At 28.7% G+C, this 22796-nt stretch overlaps 3 protein-coding genes across 3 annotated transcripts in view; 2 read left to right on the top strand and 1 right to left on the bottom strand.

Annotated features, from left to right (window-relative positions):
- Positions 1 to 22796, bottom strand: part of LOC107452351 (ATP-dependent translocase ABCB1) — a 143574-nt gene that overhangs the window by 62068 nt on the left and 58710 nt on the right. The gene's annotated exons all lie outside the window — the stretch shown is intronic.
- Positions 4603 to 9403, top strand: LOC107448251 (phosphatidylcholine translocator ABCB4-like). Its single transcript, XM_043055228.2, is given in 3 exon segments — positions 4603 to 4850; positions 5511 to 5657; positions 7473 to 9403. Coding segments are annotated over 3 exon segments (579 nt in total). The 5' UTR covers positions 4603 to 4619; the 3' UTR covers positions 7674 to 9403.
- On the top strand, positions 16022 to 21727 carry LOC122272115 (ATP-dependent translocase ABCB1-like). The gene is made up of 4 exons (XM_043055230.2): positions 16022 to 16501; positions 16708 to 16759; positions 19612 to 19775; positions 21010 to 21727. The coding sequence occupies exons 1-4, from the start codon at positions 16497 to 16499 to the stop codon at positions 21236 to 21238; spliced, it is 450 nt and encodes a 149-aa protein (XP_042911164.1). The 5' UTR covers positions 16022 to 16496; the 3' UTR covers positions 21239 to 21727.

Genomic DNA, 22796 nt, shown 5'->3' with positions numbered 1-22796 from the left:
TTTCAAAACCAATAAAAGAATATTAAAGTAGTTGAAAATATATATATATATATATATATATATATATTTAGAAGGGAATAGTGTGATATTTAGTTTCATAAATATTACATTTTAAATTATACTCAAGATGCTTCCCAACAAGTGTGGATAAACAGTTTGTAAAGCTGATTAGAATTTACAGTATTAATCTTATTTAATTCATGTTATGGGAGAAAAACTTTGAAGCATAAACATTGAAACAAATAATGATTTATATACTTACTAAAATCGCAAAGCACCATAGAACAAATTTAAAGAATAAAATTTTATCCCGCCATTTTAACTGAGATTGAACTAAAAAATTCACTGCATCCTTTCCATTATAGCGATAATGCTTTATTGCATTGCAACTTTTTTTTTTACTATCATAAAAACGCTGCAGTGTATTTATGCTAGAGAACAGCTTGTTTTCATTATCGTGCGAAATATTTTATTTATTTCATTATTATTCGTTATTACAAAACTGGATTGACTTAAAACCTTAATTCTTCTAAAGACTTTGGTGAAATTATCATTCTATCTGATATCTATATTTTATACAAAGCCAAATCGAGCAGGAATAAATAGAGAATTGATTATTGAGAAAAACTATTTAGATACCTCCCCCCCCCCATATTCTTTTAAAAAAATTGAGAAAGCTACCAACCTCAAAACACTAAACTATTATCCAAAAGATCATACAAGTTGCTTTGTATTAAAAAACTAGCAATCTAACTAAATAGTTATATTTGCTTTCAACTTTTGCCCAGCATCCAGTGTTCATTTGCTTTGTGTTCAGTGTAACGAGAATTTCATCCGCTATAATGATTGTCGCTATTCTGTAAAAAACTCAATTACTCAAATTACGGTAAAAAGTACACGCCCTCAAAGGGGGAAATGTACTTTTTACCGTAAAATCTTATTTTACCGAAAGTTACGGAACAGAAATCTGATATACTGCAATTTTTACTGCATTAGTTACCTTGAAATCACTGAATCACGCTGATTAAATGAATATTACTGTAAAAATTACGAGATAATATTTTACTGTTAAAATTACGAGATAATATTTTACTGTAAAAATTACGAGATAATATTTTACTGTAAAAATGAAGGATTAATCACTTAAAGTGCCGGTACTTTATACCATAGTCTGATTCTGAATTTTTTACCCTGTATACCGGATTTTTTCAGTATTTTATAAATTTTTAATAAATATCAACAGTATGGAACTTTTTGCTTAATAAATATATGTATACAATCTTACAAAAATCAGTTGAACTTTGAAGCATAATAACATTTTAAAAATTACTGCTACAACAAGACATTAAATTGAAACATGATTTCGCTTAAATCAAATAATATCGCATAATATTGTTTAATATGGAATTTAGAGAAATATATGATTCAGTTTTACACCATGATAAGCTCACAGAAAATTTGCTTGTTGTCACAGCTAAAATGCTAATGATATATCAAAATATTAAGACGCTGGTTAGTAATAACATTAATATTTTCCTTGAGGACATGATTTCCTTTTAAGCTTACATAAAATTATGATCATATCAACAATAATTTATTACGCTTAATTTCAGTTTCCTTAATTATTTTTTGATAGTTATAAAACTTTCCCGGTTTTCTAATTTAATTAAATCTATACTTTCAAATATTCAAAAAAAAACTAAAAAAAATGACTTACCTTTAAATTAATGCTTCAATTAAAAAGTAAATCCTTCAGCAAGTTTCGTAAAATACTTAGCAAATAATTAAGAAGTATATAAATAAACTGCATTGTTTTTCTTTTTTGTTCTAGTCATTTTGCTTTGAAAAACACCTCCTTTTATTAATATAATGCTGACACTTATTTTTTTAGGAATTCTCAGAAAATGGCACACATTAGAGGTCTTATTTATGGATTTGCCCAAGGAACAAATATATTTTCTTATGCTGCAGTTTTGTACTATGGATCAGTACTAGTAGCTGATAAAGAGATCAAGTATGAAAATTTATTAAAGTGAGATATTTTTGAAAAGATCCCCAAAATTATTTTCATTAATAATTTTGAGTACATAAAATTTATAACTTTAAGGACTTTCTTCCCATGATTTGACTGACAGACTTAGAAATATTAAGCGCATAAGAAATTAAGACGAAAATTTTCAAAATTGGAGACATATCGTGATAGGAAAATAAAGAGGTTTAACATAATAACCAGAATTACACAGCACTTAGAATTTTTGATTAAAGGAAAATTGAAATTGAAATGCTTATTCATTAAAAAATGAAATATTTTCCAATATCACAAACTTTTACTTCTGCGCAAACAAAAAATGTATATCAAATTTTCATGCATAAAACATATTAGCTTCTTATAAATAAATTATTAAATTGATATTTGAGAGAGCATAATGAAATTAAATTTCTTACTTCGAAAGTCAGAATATTGCGTATAATTGAATAATTTTTAAGAAAATTTAATTGTTGTAACTGTTGTAACTAAAAACTTTATAATTAGAAAACTGATAAAAATAGATAGGAAGCTTTCCCTAAATAAATGAATTGTACATGCCTCTTATTAAACTACTTATTCATTCCTAAACGTTCGTTAAACATGAATTTAAAAATAATGTATACAAAATAAGCTAAAAAAAATTGCAGATAAATGTTGCTGAACGAAATTATCAAACAATAATGCATTTCGCTAGTCTGAGTTCGCGAAATAAATTCAAAAGAATCTCAAAATGAATCTGAGGATAGGAGTTAGAAATGCAGTGAGACCTGTGTAAGTGTGGGGCATCAACATGATGATCTATTTCTACAAGTGGTGCACTTATGAAAGCGAGATTTGGCTATTTTTGCCACTTTTGTATTCTATCCATACAATCAACTTACACAAATGATAAACAGAAGTTATGATCATAATCTGGGAACAAAATAAATAAGAAGTTATTAAAAAACTGGGAAACCCTGGAAAACTTCTGATCTAATGAATCTTAACGTTCTATGGAACTAGGGGGTGACCTCAATTATTCTAATTAATTACTGCGGACGATATTTTAAGTTGTAAAATAGGACACAAATACGTACTTTCTCTAAACAAACATACGTGTGTTTTTTTTTTTTCTTGTGGCGAATTTGGATTTTTACCCCAAACATATAGGGGGTAGCCGCAATTTGGGAAATACGGTTCCCAAATAGTTCGATCAGGAGAGTGATCCAAAGTTTGTACGCCTTTATGGTAATTTTACTTCAACATATTTTGTCATATCTCGAGAACGTTTTAAGCGAATTTAAAAAATTTTGTATACTATAATAAAATTCGTTAATCCAAAGATGACTGCTTGCAAAAAAATAACTTTTAGTGAATATTTATTATATTCTGTAACATTTNATACTTGTACTTTTTCCCTAAAAAAGTAACGAAAGTACAAGTAAAAGTACTAAATTTAAAAAGTAACGAAGTACAAGTAAAAGTACGTACTTTTTACTTGTTCCGGCGGTACAAGTAACGAAAGTAAAAGTACTGCCATATATGGTTGGTACTATAATATTTCTTCCATTATTTAAATACACGAAGAGTTTTCAGGTTCTTAATACGCGAGTTTCTTAACGTTCCTTGAAAATATAAACTGCTTAAGATACTTGTATGATTTAACAAAGCATATATGTTTGTTACCTTGGAATTTTTCTGGTAAAATATTTGGGACTATTTTGTGGTGAATATGGCGAAAATTGAAACAAGTACAAAAATTTAAAAAAATATTATAGCACAAATGAGTTACATAATACCTACTCTTGAGATTAATATACTTATAACATTATTGATCACGTTATGCTCATTTATATATTTTTAATAGTAAATTATATTTAAAATTACATTCAAATTGTTATTTGATAAAGTGACAGTCAAGCTGATATTTTATTATAAGGTATTTAAAGCTTCTTAACTGTAACATGGTATTACATTTTTCTAGTTTACAATCTGGTATTTAGAAATGTTCATCATAATATGATGTTTAAAATACTTGAATAAACTATAATATTTATACATATAAAATTGGGAGGATTTACAGAATTTTTATCTCACCTGTTTTTCTATAAAATTATAAAAAATAATACTACAATAAGGAAGAAATAAGGTCAAAATGACCAGAATAGAGTAAAAATTTATCGCATTTCTGGCTCTATGGGAGCACCAAAAAGCTCAATAATATTTACCAAATCACCAGCAATGCATAAAATTATTTATTGGGTTAAATTTATTTTTCAGTTATGTATTTCTTTACAAATTTGTGATTATAAGAACAATAATTTTGAAAACCAGAACTTTCGGTAAATCATATGAACGGAAAAAATACCAAACGATAGGCATAAATACCATAAATTATGGTTTTATTGCTAGAAACTATTGCTATGTTATTTTTTACTACAAATGTCATTACTATACAGTACGGTAATTTGACCAGCATTTTTTCTCTATGTATAAACAATTCGGAATCAGTATTAACGAAATTCTAACACCGCTGAATTTTACTTGCGTCCCATCAAAAGTAGAGTGACTAAATGAATTAATATTTTCGCAACACTGTAAACAGATAATAATGTTAATTTACATTTTAATTCAGATGCTTGACGAAGAAAACGTTTCAGATTTGCAAGTGGCTAACCTCCGATCTCACATCGGTCTTGTATCACAAGAACCTGTCTTATTCAGTTACAGTCTAGCTGAAAACATTGCATACGGAGACAATTCTAGAACAGTTAAAATGCAAGAAATTATCGAAGCAGCACGTCAAGCCAATATACATACCTTCATTTCTTCATTACCTCAGGTAAAAATAGTTTTTTTTTTTTCATTTTTAAATCACTAATGTCTTATGAAGCAATTGGATTCAAAAATAAATTGGAAAAATGTTTAAACTTATTTTAACAATTAAAGACCCATTCATAGATTGTGTTTAGCGTTCAAATAAAATATTTTAAAAACGCTTTTGTAACAGCAAACAGTGAAAAATAGGTTTTTAAATCTTGCATACAAGCTATTTAATGTAAAAGAGCTGAAAATACAACTGAATAATTAAAGCAAGAGCAGCAGTAATTGATGAAGAAAACACCATGTCATTGGGCAAATTTGTTCAAAAGTTATTGCAGAAAGTTTTTTTGAACAATGATTTTTTTCCCTCCATATTGTGCTGAAACTGCGGATTGCAAGGAATGATCGTTTTCTCATTATCTTTCTTCATAAATTACTTTTTTTTTGTAAATATGTTGCAAACTTATTATTCATAAATATGTTTCTTAAAATACGCTATTATTATAACTTGATTAGTGTATTATTTTGACTAAGTATATTCTAACAATGGTTCAATAATAGTGCATTTAAAAACACATATAATTTGATTTCATACACAAATATAATTAACTTATTAAGTGAAATTAACAAATAAAAATGCTAATCAAATATTAAAATGTACATAAAAATATTTTTAAAGGGGTACGACACACCAGTTGGTGACAAAGGCACTCAATTAAGTGGCGGCCAGAAGCAGAGAGTGGCTATTGCTCGAGCTCTCTTAAGAAATCCCAAAATATTACTTCTTGATGAAGCAACCTCTGCTCTCGATGCAGAAAGTGAAAAGGTATGTTAAAACTATCATTAAACCAAAATGACGTAATTTGTATTTTTGTAATAGCAGTTTTGCTTTTTTTATCATCATGTTTTTTTTTCATTTTGTTTTTCTTATGGATTCAGTGTTCTATCCACTGTAGTAAAATATCCCTCAGATTTTCCATGAGGCACAGGTCAGAGGATTTGACTGACCATTCTATGTGTAATGGGGTGTACAACTGCTCCAATCCAGTAATAATTTTTTTTTGCTAGATAAACTTTGCTGTTGTCACCTTAAAATATATGAATATCAATACTGTACTCTTCAAGAGGATGTTGACTGAAAGATACACAGAAAGGTCACGTGATTCTTCAGAGAGTTCTAGTCCCAGCATTGACAATACAATCTATCCTCTTGATAAATCCAATTACAACCTAACTCCAATGACCATTACCTAACAATAAGCCTAGCTCCAATGTCCAGTTAAATTTATTTTTTGTTGTTTTGAAAAAATGCCTGATTGCAAATGGTTAAAAAACTGAATAGTTTTATATTCAAGGTTTTTTAACTATTTTAGTTGTAAACAATTTCAAAACCATAAAGGTGAAAAATGTTCCTTACTGTTAATTAAAGGGAAAGACTGCTGTCGGCTATTTTAACATAATTTTAGGATGAAAATTCTAACAGTGAACGACCTGTTCAACATCCAAAATGGTTAAAAACATACTCGTGATCTTAGTGGTCCTCATAGTGAGCCAACCTTATCCATAATCAAACATTCACCCACAAAACAGAGCAGATTCACTATCGGCTTCATGTGTATGTCTCTAGGGGTGACGTAGTTTTTGTGTGGTGAGATTAATTTTGAGAAATTCTAAACAAAAGATTTAATTGCTGCAAATTTAAAAATTTCTTAACTTGTTTAGAACTGTTTTTTCGAAGAAAAGTTTATAACAAAGATTAAAAAATTGTATTTCAATAAAAATAGAAAAATGTTCGAAATATATATACGAAATATATGCTAAATTTCAAATACATACCAAGTATTCTCACGCAAGACTTAAGTTATTCTCTGGACTGGAGTTTAATATCGTCTAATGGGATTCTATTAATAAACTGAATAATGATAGAATTCTATTAGTTGTTATTAATATTCAATATTATTATACTAATATCTGATATTAATTGTTATATTATTATATTAATATCTGATATTAATTGTTATATTATTATGTTAATATCCAATATTATGATATTAATATCTGGTACTAATTGTTATATTGTTATATTAATATCTAATATTATGATATTAATATCTGATATAATCTGATATATTTATATTGATATCTAATATCTAATAAATATCTAGTTTTTCCCACTTGATTATGAGAAAAAAAATAACTATGAGAACTTGGTTTATGAGAAAGAGTTTTTGCAAAATTACCATGACATATTCCGTTTTTTTTTGAAATTATGATCGTTGTATAAAAAATTACTAATGTTGCAGACCAACTCCAAATTTATTTATAATTTATTAATTTATTTCTCAAATTTTTGTTCATTAAAAAGTAATCCAAAAACGAAATTGGAAAAAAAAGATCAGTTAACAGAAAAAGACACGTAGCCATGTTTCTTAAAAACCATAAAATATCCTTCATACAAGAAATAAAGAAAAACAAAGCCTTAAAAAGTGCCTCAAAGTTTTAGTTCATATAAACAGTATTAAATCATGAAAAGTGAACATATATACATACTAACATATGTACTAACTCAAAGTGGCATATGCAAAACTGATTCAATTAAAAATATTGTAATTATTATTCTCAACGGAATATTTTTATATAGGTTGTCCAAGAAGCGTTAGATAAAGCAAGTGATGGATGAACGTGCCTCATCATAGCTCATAGGCTTTCTACAATTCAAAATGCTGACACCATAGTCGTCATTCATAAAGGTAACATTGTTGATAAAGGCACCCACCAAGAACTTTTGAATTTAAAAGGACATTATTACAATCTTCACAATTCACAGAGCGGTGCCCAGTAACCGAATGTTAGTCATACACTGATTTTTAACATCCTACATCTTACATTGTTGATTAAGTATTGTTAATAGATCCATTTGTCTTAAAACTACTTATGAAATATTTAAATAATAATTTTATGTTAGTATTGTATTGAAAATCAACCTGTTATTTGCAATTCCTGTTTTCATAGAAAATAATTGCATGAAATTTCCACAAAGTAAATTGAATTGATGCTTTTTGGCAGGATGAAGATGATTAGTAAGACAAAAAGGTATCAGATGATACATGTTTTACAATTAATATCCATGAGCAAAATTTGTTGCTTATATTTCACAGATATCCATTCTACACTGTGAAAAATTCTGGAACAAATGACGCGGTAAAGTACCTGAACTATGGATGCATCATCCGTAAAATAAATTTTTACGGTATTCTTTAGAGTAATATTAACTTAACTAGAGTGTTTCAGTGATTTTACGGTAATTATTACTATAAAAATTATGGTGTATAAGATTTTTTTTTCAGTAACATGTTCCGATAAAAACAGATGAGTGCTGGTTTTACCTCGCGTAATTTGATCAAGAATTTTTACAGTGTATAATGATTTTTTTTCTACATAATTACAGTATTTAAATAGTGTGCAAACATGTAGTTTTGATGTAAATAATATATATTTATGTTTTTTAATTAATTTGAAGATATTCCTTGTTCTGAAGTATAAAGTGCTTTAAAGAGAAAAAAAATCACGTTACAAATATTTGTAATTCATACCCAATAGGTTGAAAAACATGGAATTTGCCAAAATTTCAATATCCTTTCATGATTTTTTTCTCTGGGAAATGCATTTATATAGTTGGGGAAGCAGCTATGCACATTATTAAAGTAAATAAAATAGGTGATATATTTAATTTCTTTTAAAATAAAAAGCCTTCTTCAATCTCAGGTAGAAATTACGAAGTGCTTTTGAGTTGAAAAGAGGAGTCGAGGAAAAAAAATTCATAGAAATATTACAATGTTACACGCATCTCATAACATAACTCATTCATTATTTAAAAAAAGTAAAAATTTTTTAAATATTTAATGGATATTCAATTTATATTAACTTTTTCACTGAGAATTGTATATATGTATGGGCTAGTGAAAACAGAAGTGATTGTTTAAGATCCAATAAAATATTTTTCCTATTTAGTTGACTTTAAAAAAAAACAAATAGAAATTTTATCGTGTTTTTGGATAGAAAAGAATAACATTAAAAATGTACCATGCACCATGTGTGTCTTTTAACTGATTTTCACAAAATAGAAAAAGTACAAATTTTTCACATTTTTATTTTAATACTAAATTCACTTTCACTAATACTAATTTTATACAGTGTAATTCTGCACTGCATGCAGTCTTTTCTGTATTGCATGCAGCGTGTTTCTTTACGACCCCTCTCAATATGTTATATTTTAAAACTTGTCTAAAATGGGCTAAAAAAATATACACACTGCCAGCGGCAAACTAATATTTTAGCAAAGAAAAAAAAATGCTAGCAAAAGCTAACGAATCATTAGAGTAGAGGACGGAAATGAAAACATAAAAAACTTGCTTGTCTACCGGCGAAAGCGAAAGAGCGCTGACAAGTAATTATCGGAGTATAATTTGCAAAAACAGATTTCACTTAGTAATCAAGCTCGTTTTGACGTTTTTTATTCCGCCTTCTTCTCCTCCAACAATTCGTTAGCATTTTTGTTTTTTCTTGGTAATTTATTAATTAGGGATTCTTAACTTGCATACTTCTCTGATGAGAATTCCAAAAGTCAGAACATCTGGTAAATGCTACTGAAAAAGCACCGAAGCAGTTATTACATTAAAAACAAACATTTCATTGCAATGTAATAATCCCATTCATGTGTAATCAGTTTACAATTTATCTCATCGGACAATAGATGTATTTATTCGACATGTACGTTTAAAAATTGTAATTGTCTGCGTATTGTCCTCGATGANTCATTAAAAAATGGTGCAAAATATCATCAAATAATTTATGAAATATTTATTGTTAAGAAAATGCACATAAAGTTTGCGAAATAAATATTCTTGCCAAACGATCGCCAAATAGCAACATTGTTCAGGATTGCTCACAACCTTCTCCCAAAAATAGCGAAATAGTATCGTCGCATACCACGTGATGAAGGCGGAGCCAAGTGCCAACTCCTGGTGAACGAGCTATACTTAAACAGAGTGCTTCAATGATTTTAATGTAATTATTACTATAAAAATTACGATTACGGTATATAAGATTTTTTTTCAGTAACGTGTTCCGGTAAAAACAGATGAGTGCTGGTTTTACCTCGCGTAATTTGATCCAGAATTTTTACAGTGTATAATGATTTTTTTTCTACATAATTACAGTATTTAAATAGTGTGCAAACATGTAGTTTTGATGTTTAATGTAGTTTTGATGTTTTTGATGTTTAAGAACAAACATTTTATTGCAATGCAATGTAATAATCCCATTCATGTGTAATCAGTTTACAATTTATCTCATCGGACAATAGATGTATTTATTCGACATGTACGTTTAAAAATTGTAATTGTCTGCGTATTGTCCTCGATGAGATATAATCTACAGGATTAAATTTTAGCCCTGATGGAAGAATTCCAGCAGATAAATCGTATCGCCGTATAATTCGCTGATTGCACGGTGATAGCCGTATAACTCTCTGATTATACGGCGATATAATGTGGTTATGATTAACCATGAATTTCAAAGCCCCTCTCACCTGCTGAATCTACGTTATGTATGAGCTAATCTACGTCCTGTATGAGCCAATGAACTTCGGCAGAGAAACGGCTGAGCAGACACGCCATCATGTTTAAGGGGCATTAACTGGCGAGTTGAGCAAATATGTTTCATTAATAAAGTTCTAGTTCGCATTTTCAAGTTCTAAAGTCTAGTTTTCGCATTCAGCATGAATGGCCTTTTACACTTTTACGACTGACGAAAATCGTTAAATTCGCAATGTTTGTCGTCTTGAAGATAATTTCGACTGATTATTTGCAATGACGTCATGTTTTTTCATAAGGTATCCGCGGATTATTCACAGTAAATTACATTGATGTGTCTAAACCAACATTTCTTTTTTCCTTCAACTTTCCAATCTTATTTACATATGTTTCATACATACAATTCATACTCATGCATTTACAAGTATAAAATTTGATATGGCTTGTAAAAACATCCATTCCCTACTAATTTCTTTTTGAGAGAGAGAGAGAGAGTATATTTATCTCCCGCTCAAAGGTTGAAAAGTACAAAAATTTCGCATATTTTACTAACGTGTCTCCTTTAATGTCTTCTTTAAACATTCGCCATGTTTCATCGGCAAAATATTTTTAATTTCATAATTTATTTTCACTCTTTTTAAAAAAAATTTCTCCTTTATTTTCCATTAATTTATTTTTACATCTTTAACTGTTTCACCTTCCTTGAAATAATTTTCATATTTTTTGCAAATTAGTTTTTCCTTTCAAATTTCACTGGTTTACAGGTTTTACAGATAAAAATTTTTCACATAATTATTAAGATATGAAAAGATATTTAATTAATTGTAATATATACAATTAATTAAGTACTCGGTTTTGTTAATGTTTAAGTTTTGAATTGATACTTGCTTTGTTATTATTTAATTTATTTTGATTAAATTTCTCATTATATTTTTTATTATTATGTTGTTTTTTTTTATATTCTCAATATATTTTTTATTATCATGTTTTTTTTCTATATTTAAAGATGAAACGATAAAAACTTTTTTCTAGGGATCAATTTTTACTAAGTTTTGAAAATTTATTTAATTGTTAAGATTATTAGAACATGATGTTACAATTTGAAGTTTAAATTTTATTGGTAATAAGTAATTAGTTAGCAAAACAAAATCTGGAATATAAAAAAACTAACCCTCTTCCCTGTAAAAACAGTCCCGTAACTGTTTAATTGCTTTTTTTTATTAATGATGGAAGTAAAGTACTTTATTTTTAATAAGTATTTTTTAATGTTGCATACCAATTTCAAATGGCGTAATTTCAGCCTTTACTATTTCTTTTTCACAAAAAGAAAATATTTTAAACTTCCGATATAGAATCACTAAAATTGTAAACGCTTATTTAATCTACTTGGTTAAATGGAACAAACAATGATAACAAAAAACAAAGATAAAAAATCGCTTATTTCACTTCAATTATCTGTCTTAATCAATGTTCAAATCAATTCGAAAACAATATAAATTTATTTTATCATTTTCAGTAAGTTAATATATTGAGTTTTACTCCAAAAAAGTCAAAAGAATATCCCGTTGGAAAAGAATGAGTTCGCTTTTTGATACAAAGGAGGGGGGGGGGAGTAACTTAATAACACGGTTTTACGCTTATCACACGTCAGTCTCCTGTCAGTTATTGCACAATGTTACGACCAGAGTCATTGCACAATGTTTCAGCAAAGAGAATTACTAAACAATAACCAGAATAAAAAAAACATTTTTATGCCGTACATAACAGAATGCTCGTTATATTCTGGTGTTCTTTTTTAAATCTAACTGTGGCAAAGTACTAGCAATTTTCGAGTAAAATGAGGAATAATAGTGATTATCAAGATTTAGACACAAGTGAATTTCGGACTGAGAAAGAAACAAGACTTTTGAAAAAAGGATACTCAAACACAGCTTTTAATTTTACGGAGAAGTTAGAAGAGGGCGCTGCAAACAGGTATGTATCTATATCATAATAAAACTTAGTATTAAAATATTGTTTTTTTCCAAAGGTTAAGTGGTTGTAAAGTTAACCTTTTTTAAAAATAAAGAGTAATACATTTAAGATTAAAAGGTGTTCTTAGGTGTTTAAAGGTATTTAAAGTTAAAAAGGTATCAAACATTTAAAAAATATAATTTTCAATTTAAAAATTTTACGAATTTAAAAAAAAATGCATCAGTTTGAAAAAAAAATTTGTAAAAAAAATTTATTAATATTTTAATAAAATAAAATGTAATTCAAATAAAAATAATTAAATAAAATAAAAATAATTAAATAAAAATTATTAAATTAAAATAAAAATAATTTAGTTAAAATAAAAATAATTTAATTAAATAAAAACAAACTAAAATTTTTAATACTAAGTTCTAATGAGCCACAATGCATTTTTCTATCAAAATTTCATTAAATTCAAGTCTCAGTGTATATATGAAGTCACGCATTAAAGCATAACGAAAGAAGTTTGGAAATTTTTTTTGCATTTCGGAAAAATAGGATGAGCTTGAAATAGTTCAGTATAAAAAATAGGACTTTTAAAAATCGAATTTTAATCGAAGTGTTAGAATGTAGCATGCTGTTTAGGGTTAAGTTATGATTAAATTGCTTATAAATAATGTTGTCGAGAAGCATTTAAAAAAATAATAATTTCATTTATTTTTTAAAAAAGATAAAAGAAAAGACAATTAATTTCATTTGATTTCTCTTATGAAACAACTTACATGAGCAGTAAGTATTAATTTAATGAATATGCAGCAGTTTGAAATACAAAAATACTACATACGAAAAAACTTGATAAACTGTTTTGTATTCTACCAACTTTAGAAATATTCATTGCTGATTTACATTATAATACGTTAGAATATGACGTATGTCCCGAGTATAAGATGACTTTTAAAACACACAAAATTTTATGAAAATCTGGTGTGAATTTATTTACCGGTATTAAAGTTCGACATTCATTGATTGTAAAATATCGATGCATTATAAACAATGAGATACATATGAATAACTCTGTATCAATTTAGTTCTTAAAAAAACTATTTTAACATGTTATAAACAATTAAGTTTACATTTTATCTCCTCATATGTTTTTGCATATAATTGTTTTTTGAATAAAACAATACATTAAATTACATTCAGAATTATTAATGAGAAAAATTAAGATAATTTATTCAAAAGTGTTTCAAAAAATATAACATAAATATTTATTTTTATTAACGTACCATAAAGCTACAAATTTAAAGATTCCAGAACATCATCTGTGGAGTAAAGTCTGAACTCTTTCCTAAAAAAGATCAGCTCTAAAAAATAGTTAATATTTCAACGTAATATGTTTTTTTATTTCTTTTTCGTTATGAAGGTTTAAATTTTATCTCTATATTAAAAAAGCGTAAAAGCTGCTGAAGCTGTTTTGGGTGTGTTCAACTTAATGTTACATTTTGCTTTGCTACGCAAATACTATAAGACTCAAAAACTTGAACTTTCTAAGGCGTCTAGAAAAATGTGCAGGAATTAGATGACATAAAAAATAACATTCACGAATTAGTTCTAGAATTATAAACTGTTAAACTTGTTGTAAGAAAAATACCATATGGGTAGTATGAATGTAACCACAAGTTTGAAATTCGACATGCCGAAAAGGCCATATATGTTAATGAACTTAACGCAGAGATTTTCCAATATTCTAATATTTTTTTTTTAAAGTTATTGCAACTTATTTATTTATTTGCGATTTTTTTCTCAACTATTTTTACTTTACGTTACATATTAATTTATTGCGCAAAACTATTAAATTACGAGAAATTACAAAGATGTGAACATAAAAGTACAAACAGTTCGATGGAATAAAAGAATTATGATTTGAATATTAATTTGAGAACTATTAACTGTGAAAATTGTTCTAAAAAAGAATCATGTTGGTCCACCTACTGACTGTTGAAATACAAGTACAAAATTGAAATTTTATATGCTGATAGAACTATTTTAAATTACGAAATCGTCGTATTTTTTCAAAACTATAATTTGTGTGAAAGTTATTGAAATTTTAAGTTTTTTCGAGTTTTTTCCCAACCGTTTTGTTTTAAATATTGTCTAATTTATCCATTGTTGTGGAAAACTTGTTTTTCCCTAACAAGATCTCTATTTCTTTATTTTTTAACTCGTGCTCTAGTAGATAAGAATCAAAAATAGCAAAAAAAGAGAGGAAATGATCACATATTGTCAGATAAAAATCTTAATATTTATATTGACCTTCTTAAAAATAAAAAAGAACTTAATAAATAGCTATAAAAATCATTCCCTATTTATATTGTCGCATCAACGAGTAAAATTATTTCCCGTTCATTTGTTCCTATTGAATCACATAATCTGTACTCCTTAGGTTAATTTTTTTTTAAGTGCAGATGGTCACTATTTTAAATCTAAGTAGGAAGGTATTCCATTTACATTGCACTAGAGCTGCCCAATGGGCCATTGGCGACGGTCTGGGAAACGTCTCTGAAGATAATCCGGAGACATGCCATCACAATTTTGATCTTTTGCAGAAAAGATGGCTCCCTTACTTCGGTAGCCCGACGACCTGCGAGCGAAGTCGAGCACTTCACGGTGAAACAGTTAAGAGAGGACCGATACCGTACACCCTCGGATCCTCTGCTGGTTGATCAAAGTGATCACCCACCCGCACACTGACCGCAGCCAGTGATGTTTGACTTCGGTGTTCAACTGGGAATCGTGTCTTAACGATCAGTCCATCCAACACCTCCTAGAAAGAACAGGCCTCAGCACGGGTTACCATAAATATCCCTTAGTAGTCCAAACGTAATGACATATTTTGTATTTTCAACCACTGCGCAGCTTAGTACCCCTAACGTAATGACATCTTTCTTATTTTTCGTCTACTGCGCAGTGAACTTCGTCACATCGGACTACTAAATTGATCCGTGCTGAGGCCTTTCTACTTCTAGGAGGTATTGGTCCATCGCGGAACTTAAATCTAAGTAATTGCCTATTCCATAACGCTTAGCATATTAACAAAATATTTTTACACTTGCATAAAACTAGAATAATTGCAGATTTATGAAACAAAATGTTCAGTATTTTTGTGAAAAATTTTGACGCTTAAGGAAAAAAAGTGCTGAAGGAACAGAAATTACAGGAGTTAGTGATAGCGAAGCAAGCAGGGATGGGGCCCCTTAGTGTACTAAAAAATTAGATCTCTTCAGAGCTCTCTTATTGGAGTCCAGGCTTATATAGTTTCCATTTAAAAGTTCCAGGTTCATTTTTGCGATATTTATAATCAATGATACAAACAAGCTGTGTTTCGTGAGAATTAAATTTAATTTTTAAATTTGGTTATATTGTTCTTTGTGATATTGCTACATCATACCTGAGTCAATATTCTACTCCTCAATTGTTTTTTTCAGTTTTTGTTCGTTTAACCACAATAGCCTTCTAATCTTAAAGTTGATCAATTGATTTTTTTATATCGATTCTTTCCACTTTAACTGTAACCGAGGAGGGCTTTGCTCCCTTTCCGCGTGCCTTCTTGGCGTCAGTTGAGGAAACTACTGTGTGAGAGTAACGTTGCTCTCGTTTTCATCTTCCTTTTTTATAAAAAAAAAAAGGGAACTACAACATGAATAACATTTACTCAACGATGAATCTTAACTTTATTTGAAACTTAAAGTTGTCAGATAGAAATGCTACGTGATAGAGGTGAACATATGTGCGCCATCACCAATAGTTGGCGCTTTGCCAGAAAGATGAAGAGGTAAAACTGTAAGCATATGAAAATATTCCGAAGTCTTTAAGTGAGCCTCAGATTTTCAGGCTGGAAAGGAACTATTTTAATTCTCCCAAATCATGATCCGGAACCTTTTCATGGTGCAAAATTTAAACATCAACAATCAAAGGAGCCACCTTCAACCCTGAACCCATTAAGATGAGAAGTAAATAAAAGTTTTTTATGTTCCTGAAAAGAACTCTCTTCAATTATTCCTTTCCTACACACAGCATTTGACCAGTTCCTGAACCTGGAGATCCTTCTGGAAGGAAGGATGAGGTAACCCATTTGAACACTGTTTTTTAAGTATATACTATCACATCCATGGTTCATTAACTTATATTATATGCTGCGATAGTTCCTTTCATGTAAGTGCTTCCTCCTATGATGTTTATTACTCCCTTTAATTAAAATTTTAATGATTCATTTTTTTAATTCTAAATTACTTAAATTGTAACAATGCGATATTCTTGATTTATTTTTAGTAAGAAGGAGGAGCTAGAAGATGAATTACCGTCTGTGTCTTTTCTTTCATTAGTAAGTATTTTGCAAGCAATAAAAAGTCACTAGTCGTTAAATTTTGAAAATTTTTTACAATTAAAAAAGAAAACAAACGAAGGGTCATTTTTGAATCTGAATAATTTTTATGTCATTATGTTTAGGATTAAAATTAATAATTGAAATTAAAATTAGGAAAGAATTAAAATAAATTAATTCTGTTCCCCCTGTTTTTAATACTTATGATTTATTTATTACTAGCTGAATGCTCGTTCTCCGATTTGGTTTTTAAAAAAAACATAAACTATCAGTAAACATCACTACGGAATCAAACAAAAAACAGAAAGACATATGCATAAAGACATATAATAATTAAAAATAATATCATTCTTAATCGATATATTTTATTATTTTGTGTTTTTAGGTTATTAAATTAAGCAAAATACGTTTTTAGTACATCATCCTATCAAAATTTAGATTAACTGTATTCATGATGTAGGCATGATGCTGTTTCTCAAGGTAATCACAATCAAGTAATTTTGTCAGAAACATATTCCTTTCGAGGGCCCATAAAAAACCACTTTTCACTGCATCTGTGTAAAAACTATAATGTAGTTTTAGTGGTTTAATAACCAAATATACGGTTTTAATAGTTAGATATGCAAACTATACCTACATTTGTATATTTTTTGTATTAATTACCCTTATGCTGCACCAATTACCATAATACAAAAATGTCTATTACCAAAATAAAAGAAGAAAAACTGACGTCTACAATATTAAGGTGATATTTCAAGGTTTCTGTTAAATGAATTAGTATCATTTCTTCATTGATATCGCTTTTTAGTACATATCTTATTTTTAAATTCAATTAGAACCTGTTATTAAAATAAATTAAGCATTATTGGCATTAATGATAGAACGGCGAATTTACGCTTTTTCTTAATAACTGCAGAGGTCAAGATCAGAAGCAAATTCGGTGGATAAGATTTTAAATACCATTTATTTTGAAGGTAAATATTTACACAATATATAGAATTTCTAAGCTTAAATAGCTCAGCAAAAACAATTATCAATTAGATTATTAGCATGAGTCGAATCATTTAGATAATATGGCTATAGTATTTTTACCTAAATGAGTTAGTTCTGTTTCTCCATCATTTGTCTTCAGTACATAGCTTATTTTTTATTTCAAATACCGTTTATTTTAAATTATTTAGTTCTATAAACTCGTGATTAAAAAATAAATAAACTTGTGACTCAGGAATGCTAATTTGGAGATGTAGTTCCCTTAAAGTACCACGCTCACGTTAACTATTGAGCTTAGCCGAAGTAACGAATAAAAATTAACTAAATATTAAAGAACGTGTACATTATAAAAACTGTGGTGTAATAGCTCTTCGAATTCAGAATTGAACTATCTAAAATTGTGTAAAGGAATACTTTATTTTAAGTTTACTCCAAATTAAACGTTTGCACACACTTTAAAGAGAGAGGTTAATGTATTAAATCCAACGATGGGGAAATTCATGGATTCTAAAGGACTAATAGATACATTAATAGATAGGATTTTGAATTGAGACATTGGACATTTTAATAAACTTGGTGTTTTCCACAGTTTCTTTCTGCATTGACGGATTGATGTACGGTAAACAATAAAAAATATATAAAAGAAATTTTAAAAAAAGGATCACCCTGAATAACTTTTGATTTAATTATCGGACTCAATTTTAATAGCTTGAGGGGGTTATCTCAAACATGCTAATTAGTGAGTGTAAGCGATATTTTAAATTACTAAATCGGACACAGAAACGCACTTTCTCTAAATAAACACACCTTTTTTCTCTACGGTTCCACAAAATATAAGCGGTAGCTACAATCTAGGACAGGGATGGCGAACCAATGGCACTCGTGCTATTTATGGCACGCGACATAATATTTTGGGCACGCCACCGATTGGCACGATCACAATTGTTATTACACTATGAAGCATATGTAGCAATTAACATAAAATTCACAAAAACAAACAAAATAATAAACAATTATTAATAAAAAAATTAACAATTAATGCTAAAACACAATTAATAACCATAAAAAGCAATCTAACTATAAATAACCAGCAAAAAAATATTAATAGTCCTGCTTAAACTAACATCTTACAACCTGGTATCTAATCTGCAACAACAGAAGTCGCACTGATGTTACTTTGAGTTGAATTACGCGTATAATTGAGACATAGCAAAATGTATTTTTTTAAAAATGTAAATAAAGAGTTTTGAGTCGACAGTATTTAGTATTATTATTTTCCCAATAATCACGAAGTCAAAATTATTTGACGGCACGTCTATGACCTCATTAAACAATTTTTTAGAAAAAATGGCACGTTGGTGTATAAAGGTTTGCCACCCTTGATCTAGGAGATTTGGTCCCGAAAGTTTTGTCAGGAGGGCTCTCCAAAATTTGAACCCCTTAATGTTGATTTTACTCTTTGCGTATTTCGCTATATCTCGAAAACATTTTAAGCGATTTAAAAAGAATTTTCGCACAATTATAAAATTCGTTTATCCAAAGGTAATTCTATGGAAAAAAAAACTTTAGTAAATATTCATTATTTTTTAATAATTTAACTAAAAATCGTCGAAAAAAATTTTGAATTTTAAGGTACACAAAAAATTGTGTCGAATAGTTCATGGGAAATCAAATTTTAAGTAACTGACTGCTCAGAAATTCGATAAAAAAACTATACTTAGCTTATTTTACCACGAAAATATTTTTTAAATTAAATTAAATTTTTTTTTTTTTTTTTTTTTTTGGCTTTTTAGTCCCATATAATCCTTTAAAAGTGTCTGTATATGCTAGATTGTCTGCACTAAAGCAACTATTATTTCCAGTTTAGGTATTCCTCTGCCTGTGATAAACTGTTGTTATTTATTGGCGCTATTGCAGCCATCATTTCTGGTTGTACAATGCCAGGAATGACAATAGTTTTGGGAAGTGTTATCCAAGAAATGATTGATTACGATAAGTCTATTAATAACATTTCAAATAAAAATGTGTAAGTATAAGCTGTTTAGTAAATATATATATATGATTCCATCACAATTTTACATAAAGTTGCAAATGCATATTCTTATAAAGGTTTCCTTCCGGCTCTTATAGAAATAAAAAAAATTTAAAAACAAGTAAAGAAATTATACTGTCTCGGAAATAATGCTTAAATAAAATTTTATTCAATTGCTATTTTACCGTATTCAAACAAAACTGTCAAATAACCGTAAATAAAACGGTATTCAAAGTGTTATCTGTGAGGAAAATCGTTTATTAACTGTTTTTACCGAATACGGTTAAGTAATCAGAATTTTATCGTGCATACCAGGCCCACCTAATAAAGTAGCTTAGTTCCTTGCACCTGAGAATATCTTATAGTCCAGAGGGCTAATCTTTCAATCTTTTGACCGATAGAACGAAAATTCGAATCCCAGAGTTGGCACCACAATTTTTCCTCCATTCACTTCAGCATATTAAGAGTTTCGAGTGTCCGGCACTCTTTAATTTGGGACTCTGGATTATTAGAATATTATATTCTTATTCACATATAGATGGCAGCACCATAAAACAATTAAACACAAAACGTCTAGTATTTCCCATTGCTCATGTTAGATGGCACCACCAGATACACACAATAAATAAGCCACATTCCACCTCTCATTTGGCAACTCAACCGCAATCTAACTCCAATGTTCAGATAAACTTTATATTTATGGTTTCGTTATCAGACTTGTTGTAAATGATTAAAAGAAATGTATAGTTTCATGCTCGTGGTTTCTTTACCATACCAGTTGTAAACAGTTCCAAAACCATAAGGGTAAAAAATGCTCTTTACCGAAAATGTTACGGTTACATGAATGGACAAACTGCTGCCGGTTATTTTACCATAATTTTAGAAGGCAAATTCGAATAGTTTAGTTGAAGAAAGTGCTAAGGAATAATTTAGTGAATTTAAGAACCTTAATTATAGAAAGTATAGCTGTGGCATACTTCTCCATTAAAAAATGCTTTGTTTAAAAACTAGCTAGAAAACTTTTCGCATCTATACTTAATACTTTGAGTTTGATTACATTTTCATAATTCTTGGCACGTTCTTCGATTGACAAGGAAATGATGCCAAATGTAATATAATATCTTATTCCAAACACAATTTCCTTATAAGTGCATTTGGGTAATTTCTTAAAAAAGTTTTGCTTAATTAGTCGGAAATATAACTATTGAAATAAATTTTAATTTTTCAGAACAAGAGAGGATTTTTTAGAAAGTGCTACAATGCTGTGCATCTATTTTGCAGCCATTGGTGGTGTAATGTTAATTTGCAGTTACATATTTGTTTGTTCTTTTAACACAGCAGCAACTAATCAAGCATTTAGAATCCGTTGCTTATTTATGTCCTCGATTCTGAAACAAGACATTGAGTGGTACGACACTCATGAAACTGGTGATTTTGCAAGTCGTATAACTGGGTAAGATAGATAAAATGTTGTTCTTCTTAATTAGATATAAGAGAATATTTCATGGTGTGTAACGGAAATTTCGTCAAATAATCTACTCTTTTAAGGAGAATTTACCTAAATTAGCAGGGAAATTTTCTCACTTAGATGATAGGCAACGGAAAAAAGTGCGATAGAAACTTTTTCTCCGGTCAAACCAGATTTCACTACATGATTTTTACGCAAATAGACTTACTTATACAAAATAATCACCACCCCCCACAAAAAAAAATTTCCTTGCCAGCAGTTCCGGCTATGGTTTAAAAGTTGCTATATTTTAAAAGTGACTTTATCTCAACTGCAACTGTTCTAGTTAGGGCTAAAGAGAATAGCGCAATAAAAATGTATCTATTGTGACAGTTTAAAATTAGGATACTTTTTAATATGTTATTTTAAAAAAAAATAAAAATCACCAATTTAAGTCGATGGTTGAGTATTTATAGCTACTATTTGAAAATTGTGTAAAATGAATAACTATTTTCCTTGTCATTTAAGAATGTGATTAAAACATCAATTTTCAAGTTAAAAAAAAATTGTACTAAAGATCTTAAAGAAAGAGAAACTTTTCAAAAAAAAAATACGATAATAATTCTTTTTCTTCATTAGCAATACTGCCTATTAACAGCCGTTCCAAAATGCCATCTCCGGTTAATTTTTTTGGAGCATCGGACGCGAGGTATCTTCATTGATTGTCGTCCATAATTTAAAGGCTTTTAAATAAATCAAAATTTTATCTTTTTAAATAAAATGTTGATGATCATTAAATGCAACAAGCTTGTTCTTATTAGCTTCAATCGCATTTTAATGAAAACGTCATTTTACGGAACAAAATAAAAACAACATATCTCATGCGATAATAAAAAAATAAAAATTATTGTACACGGATAACTTATATATGCCATATAATTCACCAATATAGATACATATATATATATGTAATATAAAAATTATAAGTACTTTTGTATTAATAAAAGAATTAAAACTCTTTTGTTTTCATAAAATGTCTTTGTTAAAGAGTAAGCGTAGAGATATTCTATTTTGGGAATTCAGGACTGAAGAAAACAGACCATTGAATTATAATTAGATTTATATTTCAAAGGAGGAGTTATTTTTAGAATCTTTGCCTCATTCACTTCCATATTAGGAAGCATTAAATGATTTTCGGTGATGCGTAAGGTTACACAACCTCAATCTGTGCCCTTTTATCTCAATCTGTGTAAGTATATAACGCTGGAACACTAGTTTCTGCGTGTTGTGATCATGTTGTGATCTTTTCATCATGTTGTGATCCTGATAAGCTGTTCCGGAATTGTCAGAATCTCGTCTACCCCCCTCCCTTGTGGCGTGTGGATATGAACTGTTGCAAATACCAGCCTACCTTTAAATAAACCTTTTGATAAAGTATGATGGCTTACGACTGCATTATTCAAGCTGAATACGACACTGATAACAGAGATGTAGCCCTGTTATTGTATGTATATATATATACATACATATATATATACATACATATATACATACATACATACATATAT

This window comes from Parasteatoda tepidariorum, chromosome 2 (assembly GCF_043381705.1).
Source record: "Parasteatoda tepidariorum isolate YZ-2023 chromosome 2, CAS_Ptep_4.0, whole genome shotgun sequence".
NCBI lineage: Eukaryota > Metazoa > Arthropoda > Arachnida > Araneae > Theridiidae > Parasteatoda > Parasteatoda tepidariorum.
The sequence above is the reverse complement of the archived record's forward strand: the minus strand, read 5'-3'. Positions and strand labels throughout refer to the sequence as shown.

Bases quoted from the DNA above. Each gene is read 5' to 3' on its own strand.
- LOC122272115 (XM_043055230.2), top strand. The intron at 16,760-19,611 runs GTAAGTATTTTG...TATTATTTCCAG, and splicing joins CTGTGTCTTTTCTTTCATTA to TTTAGGTATTCCTCTGCCTG. The intron at 19,776-21,009 runs GTAAGTATAAGC...TTAATTTTTCAG, and splicing joins AACATTTCAAATAAAAATGT to AACAAGAGAGGATTTTTTAG.